Source organism: Oncorhynchus clarkii, chromosome 6, assembly GCF_045791955.1.
Source record: "Oncorhynchus clarkii lewisi isolate Uvic-CL-2024 chromosome 6, UVic_Ocla_1.0, whole genome shotgun sequence".
Lineage (NCBI taxonomy): Eukaryota > Metazoa > Chordata > Actinopteri > Salmoniformes > Salmonidae > Oncorhynchus > Oncorhynchus clarkii.
In genome coordinates, this window is record NC_092152.1 from 33,749,765 (window position 1) to 33,762,971 (window position 13,207).

Below are 13,207 nucleotides of genomic sequence, written 5' to 3' on the forward strand. Positions count from 1 at the left end.
GGCACTTGGTGTGCAATAATAGTGTTTAACATGATTTTTGAATGACTACCTCATCTCTGTACCCCACACATACAATTATTTGTAAGGTCCCTCAGTCGAGCAGTGAATTTTCAACACAGATTCAACCACAAAGACCAGAGAGGGTTTCCAATGCCTCATAAAGAAGGGCACCTATTGGTAGATGGGTAAAAATCAAAAAGCAGACATTGAATATCTCTTTGAACATGGTGATGTTATTAATTACACTTTGGATGGTGTATCAATACACCCAATCACTACAAAGATAGAGGTGTCCTTCATAACTCAGTTGCTGGAGAGGAAGGAAACATCTCAGGGATTTCACCATGAGGCCAATGGTGACTTTAAAACAGTTACAGAGTTTAATGTCCATGATAGGAAAAAACTGAGGATGGATCATCAAAGTTGTAGTTACTCCATAATGCTAAACTAATTGACAGTGAAAAGAAAGAAGCCTGTACAGAATAAAAATATTCCAAAACTTGCATTCTCTTTGCAACAAGGCACTAAAGTAATACTGCAAAAAAAATGTGGCAAAGCAATAAAGTTTTTGTCCGGATTACAAAGTGTTATGTTTCAGGGAAATTCAATAAAACACATTACTGAGTACCACTCTCCATATTTTCAAGCATAGTGGTGGCTGCATCATGTTATGGGTATGCTTGTAATCGTTAAGAACTGGGGAGTTTTCAGAAGGAAAAAAAAGAAATGGAATGGAGCTTAGCACAGGCAAAATCCTAGAGGAAAACCTGGTTCAGTCTGCTTTCCACCAGATACTGGGAGATTAATTCACCTTTCAGCACGACAATAACCTAAAACACGGCTAAATCTACACTTGAATTGCTTACCAAGAAGACAGTGAATGTTCCTGAGTGGCCAAGTTATAGTTTTGACTTAAATCTACTTGAAAATCTATGGCAAGACCTGAAAATGGTTGTCTAGCAATGATCAACAATTCATTTGACAGGGCTTGAAGAATTGTGAAAAGAATAATGGGAAAAAAGAAGAATCCCGCACACTGCCCTTGATAGCAACACTGCTCTTTAAGAAACTTTACGTATCGTCCTCAAGGCCTTCGTCAGAGCTTTTGTGAGTTTTTTTCAATTAGCATCCTTATGTAGACATAGATCCACCCACATCCATTCAATGTATCAAATGGGGTTGGAGTTGAGGGAAAATAAGTACGTTTCACCAAATATAACAATGTGTTTTTCATAAGTATTCGAATAAAGTGTGTATATAAAACATATTAAACACGCCTGTAAAAACACAATGAGGACATCGACACATCAAGCAAGTTTTCATAAATCATTGGGTACAGCGTGAAAAAAATGTCAGAGTAATCTGAAATGGTGGCATTAATTCATAATTCATTTTATTCAACTGTTACTATGCACCTGCAAAAAAGATAGCTCAGATGTGTGAGTGCCTTTTGAATTTTGAAAAGAATAATGGGCAAATGTTGCACAATCCAGGTGTGGAATACTTTTGAGACTTACCCCAAAAGACTCACGGCTGAAATCGCTGTTTCTACAAAGTCTGGACTCAGGGGTGGGATTACAGAACTTTAAATTGTATATTTATGGATTTAATTTTCAATACATTTTCAAATAAATTTACATTTTGAATTCAAGCTGTAACACAACAAAATGTGGAATAAGTCAAGGGGTATGAATACTTTCTGAAAGCACTGTAAATCTGCTTTGTAAGGGTGGAGTATGTGTGTGTGTGTGTGTGTGCGTGAGGGATGGTTGTAAAAGAGAATGATTTGTCGATGGGTTATATAGAGTAAGGGTGGACAGGGTTGGATGGGCTCTATTTAGGTTGAGAGTTTGAATCATATCACAGACATATCACATTATTAGCAACTTTTCAACTACTTACTACTTTTTAGCTACTTTGCAACTACTTAGCATGTTAGCTAACTCTTCCCCTAGCCACAACCCAAATTCGTAACATATTGTACTAATTGTAATTCGTAACATATCGTACGAAATGGGTGATGGACATCCACAAATTAATACATACCAAACGAAACGTAACATATCATACTAAATTGAGTGTCTCGGATTTCCTTACAGAATAATACAAAATGCTCTGAGACCAGGTTGTTTACCAAAAGGATTTGTTGCAGATAAAAATCAAGTAGTGCACACAAAATGTATTTTTTTCGTTTAAGTTTTCATGTACCTAATAAAAATGTCAATGTCAATGTGTATCCATAGCATTTGCCTTAAATAGCAAATGTGCCTACTCTGGTCTTGGCATGTGCACTCTAGCCAACAGCTTGCAGATCAGACTGGTCTCATAGACTAGATGTCACGTAGTAAATCCAGGAGACAAATTAGTATGATATGTTACGGTTGGTATGGTTACATAAGACAGAACGTTACTTAAGGTAAAAACATAAGAATAGTAGGTTGCCTGTTCGAGTCTCATCACAGACAATTTTATAATTTCAGCTAATTAGCAACTTTTCAACTACTTACTACTTTGTAACTACTTAGGGTGTTAGCTATCCCCTCCCCTTCCCCTAACCCTTCCCATGACCCTAGCCTTAACCCTTTAACCTAACTCCTAACCTTAAGCCTAACCCTTAACCCCTAGCCTAGCTAACGTTGGCTAGCTAGTTAATGTTAGCGTTATCCACCTAGCTAACGTTAACCACAACAATTGGAATTCGTAACACATCATATGTTTTGCAAATTTGTACCATATAGTACATTTAGCAAATTTGTAACATGACACTGCTTCACCAATAGCCTTCACAGGTAAAACTGTAGTAGTGTCTGGAATGAATGAAGCCTATTGTAGACATACTGACCTGTACAGTGCCTTGCGAAAGTATTCGGCCCCCTTGAACTTTGCGACCTTTTGCCACATTTCAGGCTTCAAACATAAAGATATAAAACTGTATTTTTTTGTGAAGAATCAATAACAAGTGGGACACAATCATGAAGTGGAACGACATTTATTGGATATTTCAAACTTTTTTAACAAATCAAAAACTGAAAAATTGGGTGTGCAAAATTATTCAGCCCCCTTAAATTAATACTTTGTAGCGCCACCTTTTGCTGCGATTACAGCTGTAAGTCGCTTGGGGTATGTCTCTATCAGTTTTGCACATCGAGAGACTGACATTTTTTCCCATTCCTCCTTGCAAAACAGCTCGAGCTCAGTGAGGTTGGATGGAGAGCATTTGTGAACAGCAGTTTTCAGTTCTTTCCACAGATTCTCGATTGGATTCAGGTCTGGACTTTGACTTGGCCATTCTAACACCTGGATATGTTTATTTTTGAACCATTCCATTGTAGATTTTGCTTTATGTTTTGGATCATTGTCTTGTTGGAAGAAAAATCTCTGTCCCAGTCTCAGGTCTTTTGCAGACTCCATCAGGTTTTCTTCCAGAATGGTCCTGTATTTTGGCTCCATCCATCTTCCCATCAATTTTAACCATCTTCCCTGTCCCTGCTGAAGAAAAGCAGGCCCAAACCATGATGCTGCCACCACCATGTTTGACAGTGGGGGTGGTGTGTTCAGGGTGATGAGCTGTGTTGCTTTTACGCCAAACATAACGTTTTGCATTGTTGCCAAAAAGTTCAATTTTGGTTTCATCTGACCAGAGCACCTTCTTCCACATGTTTGGTGTGTCTCCCAGGTGGCTTGTGGCAAACTTTAAACAACACTTTCTATGGATATCTTTAAGAAATGGCTTTCTTCTTGCCACTCTTCCATAAAGGCCAGATTTGTGCAATATGCGACTGATTGTTGTCCTATGGACAGAGTCTCCCACCTCAGCTGTAGATCTCTGCAGTTCATCCAGAGTGATCATGGGCCTCTTGGCTGCATCTCTGATCAGTCTTCTCCTTGTATGAGCTAAAAGTTTAGAGGGACGGCCAGGTCTTGGTAGATTTGCAGTGGTCTGATACTCCTTCCATTTCAATATTATCGCTTGCACAGTGCTCCTTGGGATGTTTAAAGCTTGGGAAATCTTTTTGCATCCAAATCCGGCTTTAAACTTCTTCACAACAGTATCTCGGACCTGCCTGGTGTGTTCCTTGTTCTTCATGATGCTCTCTGCGCTTTTAACGGACCTCTGAGACTATCACAGTGCAGGTGCATTTATACGGAGACTTGATTACACACAGGTGGATTGTATTTATCATCATTAGTCATTTAGGTCAACATTGGATCATTCAGAGATCCTCACTGAACTTCTGGAGAGAGTTTGCTGCACTGAAAGTAAAGGAGCTGAATAATTTTGCACTGCCAATTTTTCAGTTTTTGATTTGTTAAAAAAGTTTGAAATATCCAATAAATGTCGTTCCACTTCATGATTGTGTCCCACTTGTTGTTGATTCTTCACAAAAAAATACAGTTTTATAGCTTTATGTTTGAAGCCTGAAATGTGGCAAAAGGTCGCAAAGTTCAAGGGGCCGAATACTTTCGCAAGGCACTGTACATCCTGGGTCAGTGTGTTAGTGTGAAATATAGTAGACCTCATGTGATCTGCTGAACCTTACTTAACACTGGGATTAGAGGAATTAGAGCTGTGTGTGTGTGTGTGTGTGTGTGTGTGTGTGTGTGTGTGTGTGTGTGTGTGTGTGTGTGTGTGTGTGTGTGTGTGTGTGTGTGTGTGTGTGTGTGTGTGTACAGGGATCATGACTTAGCTTTCTAGACTGTTGTACAACCTTATCTTGGCTGAGGAAAATACTGTGCAAATGCATTAAGCCCTTCTGAATACTCTCACTCAACCATACATCAATGTGTAATTTAACTGAAATATAACCAGCAACCACTTAAAATCCTTCTATATCTTCTGTATATGTAATGGGTTAAATATATCTCCTATCACCTCCAGAATAATGTCATTCTAAGTGCTGCAGGGAAGAGATAGAGAGGTTTGGCCTACAATAACGGCGGAAGTTGGATGGATGCCAAGCTGTCACACAGTTAGATGACATATCTGAACCCTTCCCATTATTTCTTTATACAGATGGGCCTCTGGGATTTGAATGTGAGTGTGTGTGTGTGTGTGTGAGAGAGAGAGAGAGCGAGCGAGAGAGCGAGAGAGAAAGAGAGAAGAAATGAAAATGGGGTAATTCTGTGTGTCATTGAGCTAATGGAGGTCTTGGCCTGTGTAATGGAGCCCCTCCCTCTGGACAGAGCAGATCATTTAATTAACGTCAGCCTTCTCTCCTCCCTCTCTCCTCTCCTTCTCGCCCTCCCTTCCCTCTTTTCTAAGTGACTCATCTGCCATAGTGCTGCTCTTAACACTCTCATCCCCATCCTCTGAACTAATCCACAATATAGAGCTGTCCAACATCCTACATCATTCATTCATTATTTTGTTCTTCGTTCATTGGACCTAATAGCTACAGGTTCATGCATAAAGAAAACGGCTCCATCCATCTTTATCCAGTACATTACATTCCTCTCACACTCTCTGGGCTTTTAAGGTTTACGGATGGCAGCCATATTTAGGGTTATTGTTATGATCCATGATGTACTGGCTCTGCCCAAAGTGAATGCCTGCTTTAGCCAGCCTGTCATTGTAGAAGGCAATTTGTTGGCACCAACAGTCTGGTACCAAAGACTAGCTACCCAAAGATTCACAAAAGGAATCTTCTGGTTGATAAGATGTAGCTGACCAATGCTCTCTGTTTTCTGCATAGTTCAGACTAATTCGCTACAAAATGACGATGACATACAGAACCCCAGCAAGCACAGACGGTTCGACAACGTTTGCGTTTGGTTCAAGTCTGATGCCATTTACATTTACAGTAACTAAATGTCGCTTTCCTTTCTGTCCATCTCATTCTACAGATTGTAAAGCTTTATCTGACCTCCGCTCTGTGTTTTCTACAGGTGGTATAGCAGGGGGTATAGAGATCTGTATCACCTTCCCTACTGAGTATGTGAAGACTCAGCTACAGCTGGACGAGAAGGCCAACCCTCCAAAATACAGGGGCATCGGTGAGTGTCTGACTGTGTGTGTGTGTGTGTGTGTGTGTCCTCTCACCCGGCAACACAACGACTTTCTCTATCCATCTCCCTTCATACCTCTCTACCTCTTCTTCCCCGATGCATCTAACCTTTCTGAGATACAAGGTCGCCAGTGTGTCGACCAAATCAATTCATCTCCATCTTTCTCTATATCTTGCTCACGCTCCATTTCTTATTCTCACTATCTCGCTCCCTCTCTCTCTTTCTCTGTCCCTCTTAGGATCTAATTATCAAATTACCCACCATCCTCAGGTGCATTAGTGATTCTGGCAGGCTGTCACGCTACTTGTTTGTATGACACACACACACACAGTCAGTCAGTCTGGCTTCTCTTGGCTGGAGCTCTGAGGATCTGAGACCATCTTAATGAGCCCTGCACACAGCTGTCTCTGCCTCATACTAAATAGCTATGTTCGTCAAGGAGTTCTCTCTCCATGTGTGAATATGAAGTTATTTGAATACTCTCTGTGTGTCCATAGCTGGTTGTGTGTTCATGTATCGATGTGTGTGTAGGTGACTGTGTAAAGCAGACGGTACAGGGTCACGGGGTGAGAGGACTGTACAGAGGACTCAGCTCACTGCTCTACGGATCCATACCCAAATCAGCTGTCAGGTATGTGGATGGCATCTAGCCCTAAACACACACACACACACCAATTATTTTGGTCTATTACCCACAATACATAGCTGAAATGTCCCGCTGGTCTTGTGTGTAATTATGTTATTCTTTCCCAGAGATTATATTTATTCCACACACAACCGTTCTATGGAGACCTCAGTCTCAGACAGGGGTATTTAGCATCTCTCTTTCTCTGAATGTGTTTGTTTGTGTGTATGTGTGTTACAGCACAGAGCCTGTCTTTAGAGTGGACAGACTCAGCCATGCGGAGCAGAGCTGCCAATTCTTGTATCAGTGGAGATACAGAGAGGAAAACCTGTTGGTGTGTGTGTGTGTGAGTCAGTCAGTCAGCCTCACGGAAGGGCTCAGTAGGGAAACAGAGCATAGAGGACAGGGCAACAAGAGTAGGCCACATCATCTGTCTAGTCTGACAGCTGTGTGTGTGTGTGTGTGTATGCTTTACATAATTGGGTTACGAAAAAAGAAGGGAGTGCTTTTCTTCTCCCATTCCCTCTGTCCACCTCCCCCTACCAATCCATCATTTTCTCCCCTTTCTCACCATCTCCCCCATCCCATTAGCTGATTGCCTGTTATGTACAGTGTGGAGAAGTGGGGGGAAGGACGGGGAGTTATGGAGATAAGAGAGTGGTGAGGGTGAGGCCAGAGTGACACTGGGCTTTAGTGGAGAGAGACTGACCTTTTTCATCCTCCCATTTAACTCCACCTGCCTTCTCATCCACCCCTTTCCTTTTCCCCTCATCCTTTCTTTCCCAAATACCTCCCTTCAACCCTCATCTCTTGGAGAGGGGTAACTGACTTTGCAGATAGAGCCCTAATGGGGTTTAGGAGATGTGCCATGGTCTCTGTGACGACCAAGGTGCCTCTGACTCATCCTGGACTTTGGCTGCCGGCCCAGCTATTATCCATCATGTTGGGATGATTTAAAAAAATCTGTCACTTGGAATTGGCTAAAGAGAGGAGGTAGTTTAGCCTTAGCACATTGAAGTAATTTTATTGGGGTGATGTAAGGTATAGTATAATGAAAAAAACTATACTGCCACTTCCTTGCAGTCCAATTAAGGTGGATGAGAGAGAGAGACCTGTTTCAATTTATAAAGGCATCATTGCCTTTTGTTTGCCAGGCCGTGTCTGTGTTCCTGCACTACAGAGTATGTGAGTTGTGAAGCGGCTATCACTCAAACAAACAAACATGATTGAGTAGAGACAGAGAAACAGATGCTGCATTTTAATGAACAAAAAAAATGAGGCAAAAAAAAGAGAGCGAAAGAGAGTGAGAGCAAAAGGAGGGGTGGAGGGAGAAGAGATGAGGAAATAGAACAGAGAGACACACCCGAGATAGAGACAGACCGTCAACGTCCGAGACAGACAAGAAGACATCGGTCAGACCAGAAACTCTCGGGTGAGAAGGCAGAGGCACAAGAAACCTAGCCTCATGAAACCCGCCTGATCTTGCAATGTTTATTTGTCACATGCTGCGAATACAACAAGTGTAGACTTTACCTTGAAATGCTTACTTACGAGCTCTTTCCCAACAATGCAGTTAAAAAGTATAAAATTAACAAATAGATAACGAGACAATGGTAACACAATGAATTAACACACTAAAATATCAGTATTTTCTTTTACCAGGTTACAAGAAAACAAACCTTTAATCAACACTAAGTGGCAAAGTGTCTTTCCTCCCCCTCTCCCCTCCTTCCCCTCTCCTCCTCTCTTCCTCCATGTTGTGTTTGGTCCTGAAATCACCACAATCCAATTCCTGCTATAAATAACCTTCCCAGTGAAGGACTCCCTGGCACAGCATCTCCTAACTGATTACAGTGAAACTTAACACACACATACACACACTCCTGGGGTGAGACAGAACGCTCAGCTCGCTTTCATGGTAGCAGTTGCTGGGCATCCGTTGCTTGCTGAGTCATCAGACTTTATGGCTACATTTTTAAACAAGGATGTGCCTTACCTGCTGGGTAGTAAAACATTCTGCAACATTAGCAGTTTGTTTCACTTCACCTGGGCATCAAACAAAGTCATTTGCCTCTTGCCTCAAATCAAATCACATTTGATTGGTCACATACACATGGTTAGCAGATGTTAATGCGAGTGTAGCGAAATGCTTTTGCTTCCATTTCCGACCATGCAGTAAAATCTAACATGTAATCTAACAATTTCACAAGTTCACAATTTCATAAGTGTAAAGGAATAAATAACAATATGTACATATAAAGATATGGATGAGCGATGGCCGAACGGCATAGGCAAGATGCAGTAGATGGTATAGAGTACAGTATATACATATGAGATGAGTGATGTAGGGTATGTAAACATTGTATAAAGTGGCATTGTTTACTAGTGATAGGACTGGGAAAAGACTTCTACTAAGATTACTAAGCAGTTGTATGATGCTCAGAGAGGAAACTGTTGTGAAATTCTGCTCATCAGCTGATTAAACCCAACCTGGCTTCCTCTAAGGTGTCCAGTGGAGTTAGAACTCTTTGAAGACTCTTTGTTGTTTCCATATCTCATCCAGAGATATCAGCAACTCTGACCCTTCTCATCTTCACAGTTATACAGTATCAGTCTGTGTTTTACTGTCACCTAGGTAACAAGGAGCCAGGATAGAGGGATATTCTATAGAGGGTCTAATGAGATTCTAATTATGATTCTAAAACTTTCTAGATTGAAGGTTCTAGTCTGATATTCTATGAAATTCTAGGCTTCGATTTTAGACCAGTGGTCACCAACATTTTCTGAGTCAAGATCACTTTCTGAGTCAAAATGCATGCCAAGATCTACCGCTCTTATTTTTTATTAACATGACTTAAAAAATGTAAGCCTATGCAACAATAACACATTAAAAACAGTACTGTAGCAATGAGGTTTGTGCAGTAAGCTATAGGCCAAATACATTATCACTGCATACTGGCTTTGCTTGAATTTACCTGCCAATGAATTGTTGTTCAGAACATTTTTAAAAATTATATTCAACAATTTGAGGTAGGCTATATGATCACACCGGTAATCGACCATTGTTGTATTACTTGTGAGGCACAGATGAGTGAACATACATTTAAATAATGTGCTTTTTATGTTACTGGGCTGATTGTTCCTGTATCTGATGGTCAGTCTCAGCCGAGGGAGAGAGCAGCAGACTGGGGGTCCGTCTCTCAACATCCCTCCGCTCTCCCTTTCCTCCACTGACACTGACCAAAAAGGGACACCGTCTTCCAGCTGATGGCGAACTCGAGTCGCACCACAAATTCATGTTGTTACTCCTGTGAACAGAGAAAGTGAAATATCCCATGATATTAAAAAAGACCCAAGCCACTAATAAGAACAACAACTCAAGCCTATGGATAAACTTTCGTACTCATAAAAGTGTTGAATACAAAGTGTTGACAGTGCTGAGTGAGAACTTAAACATGAACTCACTCATAAAAACAGCAGCTTTTTGCTGTATTCGTTGACAGTCTCTCTCTAGTCATGGTTTTAAACGTTTTGAAAACTCACAGTATCAATTTTGCCGTAGCTTTCTTTTATGCCTGCTACGTTACTGCGGACTCGGTCATCTGAGCAATCTGATTGGCCAGTGGTAGCATAGTGCGCTTGATTTCCTCTCCAGGAAGGCAGAGTTTGTACCTTCAGACACATGAAATGGCAACAGTTTGCCTACCCGGCGCGCACGGCAGTTGAATTGGCCGCACCTCCCAGCAACAGCGCGCGAGACGAATAAAAAAAATAGAACCACAAGGCTTTATCGTTGTTTTTTTTTACAGAAATGTTTGGCGATCGACTAGAAATGCATTGGAGATGAACAAGTAGATTGTGATCGACCCGTTGTTGACCACTGTTTTAGACAATATTCAAACTCAAGTCTAGAATCAAGCCTAACTCCTCTTCCTGATATCACTGTACCAGTCTCAAACCTGAGCAACAACAACTCTGCTTGTTATCAATGACTCTCACTCTCATGAGAACAACATTGATTGAACTAATCGACGGGGCTGTATACTAACATGTTATCTCTCTCCATCTTCCCCTCTCAGGTTTGGCGTGTTTGAGTATCTCAGTAACCATGCCCGTGATGAGGCAGGGAAGTTGAACAGCACCAGGGGTCTGTTATGTGGGCTTGGTGCTGGAGTCATGGAGGCTGTAGTCATAGTCTGTCCCATGGAGACTGTCAAGGTATGTCTGAGACGGAGCATCTCTATCGCCTTCTTTATAGCTCCGTCTCCTCTTCCAGTCTCTCTCCTCCTCTCCTCTATAGCCCTTGTCCTTTTCCTGTCTCCTCCTCCTCTCCTCCATACCCACCTCTCTCTGTCTCTCGCTCTCTCCCCCTCTCCTCTCTCCTCTCTTGTCTTTATCCCCCCCACTCCCCTCTCAGATTTGGTGTCACTGATACCCCCTACCCACTGGTAAGGAGTCAGCTGACTAGCTGATCATTTTTTTGTTCTGAATAGGAAGACCTCATCCCAAATCAGTCTCTATTTGTTACAAATCTAATCCAACAGCTGAATGAGGGTTGACCCGAGCCTTCCAGGAATGTATTTCCTTCAATCATACTCTTTAATATTCTCTGAATTAAAGGTCAGACAGACAAGAACATCTCTCAAGGCTGTCTGACTGCTCTTAGTGCTCTGTCAAACTAATAATACAATAAAGGAAAAAAAACAAACATGATAGTTCTCTTTTTCCTGGAGCACAGTTGGGTTTCTTAATAATACTGCCTGCCTGCCTGCCCGCCTGCCCGCCCACCCGCCCGTCCGTCTGTATGTATGTTTGTATGTTTGGTGATTAAGCTGTCCCTGTGTTCTCTCTCAAGGTTAAATTCATCCACGACCAGTCTTCAGCCAACCCCAAATACAGAGGCTTCTACCATGGAGTCAGGGAGATCATCAGAACCCAAGGTAAGGGAGGAGGGGGAAGTTGCCCTAGACTAGACACTGATTTAAGGCTAGGGTTTAGGGAGGGTAATCTGATCCTACCACCCTGACCTTGAACGATCAACAAAGGCCATGTATATGTCCTAAATGACACCTTATTGCCTATATAGGGGGCTATAAGTAGTGCACTAGGGAATAGGGTGTCATTTGAGATTCAGACTGACATTTATTGTTTAAAGATGAACGAAACTTGAGAATCAACTTCTCTCATTGAAAACGGCTTATGTGACATCGATTTTAGTCAGAAACATTTACAGTACCAAAATTGACTAAAATATGCAAGTAGGTTCATTTTGTTTATATGGTCAAGTTCTGCAAAGAAAGACCTAGTTAAGCTACAACTGGCCCAGAACAGAGCGGCACTTCTTGCTCTTCATTGTAATCAGAGGGCTAATATTATTTCTATGCATGCGCATCTCTGTTGGCTAAGAGTTAAGGAAAGACTGACTGCGTCACTTCTTGTTTTTATAAGAAGCATCCACGTGTTGGAAATTCCTAATTGCTTACCTAGTCAACGTATTACACAGCACTGACGCACACACTTACCCCACCAGACATGCTACCAGGGGTCTTTTCACAGTACACAGGTCCAGAACAAATTCAAGGAAAAGTACAGTATTATACAGAGCCATGAGTGCATGGAACTCTCTTCCATCTTATATAGCGCAAGTGAACAGCAAACCTGGTTTCAAAAAACAAATAAAGCAACACCTCATGGCACAGCGCCTCTCCCCATGTGACCTACTTATTGTGTGTATGAACTGACATACACTATCGTTCAAAAGTTTGGGGTCACTTAGAAATGTCCTTGTTTTTGAAAGAATAGCACATTTTTGGTCCATTAAAATAACATCAAATTGATCAGAAATACAGTGTAGACATTTTTAATGTTGTAAATTACCATTGTAGCTGGAAACGGCTGAGGCTCATTATCAGCAGCCATCACTCCTGTGTTCCAATGGAACGTTGTGTTAACTAATCCAAGTTTATAATTTTAAAAGGCTAATTGATCATTAGAAAATCCTTTTGAAATTAAGTTAGCACAACTGAAAACTGTTGTTCTGATTAAAGAAGCAATCAAACTGGCCTTCTTTAGACTGGTTGAGTATCTGGAGCATCAGCATTTGTGGGTTCGATTACAGGCTCAAAATGGCCAGAAACAAAGAACTTCTTGTTCTGAGAAATTAAGGCTATTCCATGTGAGAAATTGCCAAGAAACTGAAGATCTTGTACAACGCTGTGTACTACTCCCTTCACAGAACAGCACAAACTGGTTCTAACCAGAATAGAACGAGGAGTGGGAGGCCCCGGTGCACAACTGAGCAAGAGGACAAGTACATTAGTGTCTAGTTTGAGAAACAGACGCCTCACAAGTCCTCAACTGGCAGCTGATTAAATAGTACCTGCAAAACACCAGTCTCAATGTCAACAGTGAAGAGGCGACTTTGGGATGCTGGCCTTCTAGGCAGAGTTCCTCTGTCCAGTGTCTGTGTTCTTTTGCCCATCTTAATCTTGTATTTTTATTGGACAGTCACTGTCACGTTCTGACCTCTATTTCCTTTGTTTTTGTATTTATTTAGTATGGTCAGGGCGTGAGTTG

General features: G+C 41.5%; 1 protein-coding gene across 1 annotated transcript in view; it reads left to right on the forward strand.

Moving 5' to 3' along the window:
- LOC139411037 (tricarboxylate transport protein B, mitochondrial-like) overlaps positions 1-13,207 on the forward strand; it is a 32,478-nt gene that overhangs the window by 13,162 nt on the left and 6,109 nt on the right. The window contains exons 2-5 of the mRNA XM_071156828.1: positions 5,887-5,994; positions 6,538-6,637; positions 10,711-10,849; positions 11,487-11,571. Of these exons, the coding sequence (XP_071012929.1) occupies positions 5,887-5,994; positions 6,538-6,637; positions 10,711-10,849; positions 11,487-11,571 (432 nt within the window). The remainder of the gene's footprint in view (positions 1-5,886; positions 5,995-6,537; positions 6,638-10,710; positions 10,850-11,486; positions 11,572-13,207) is intronic.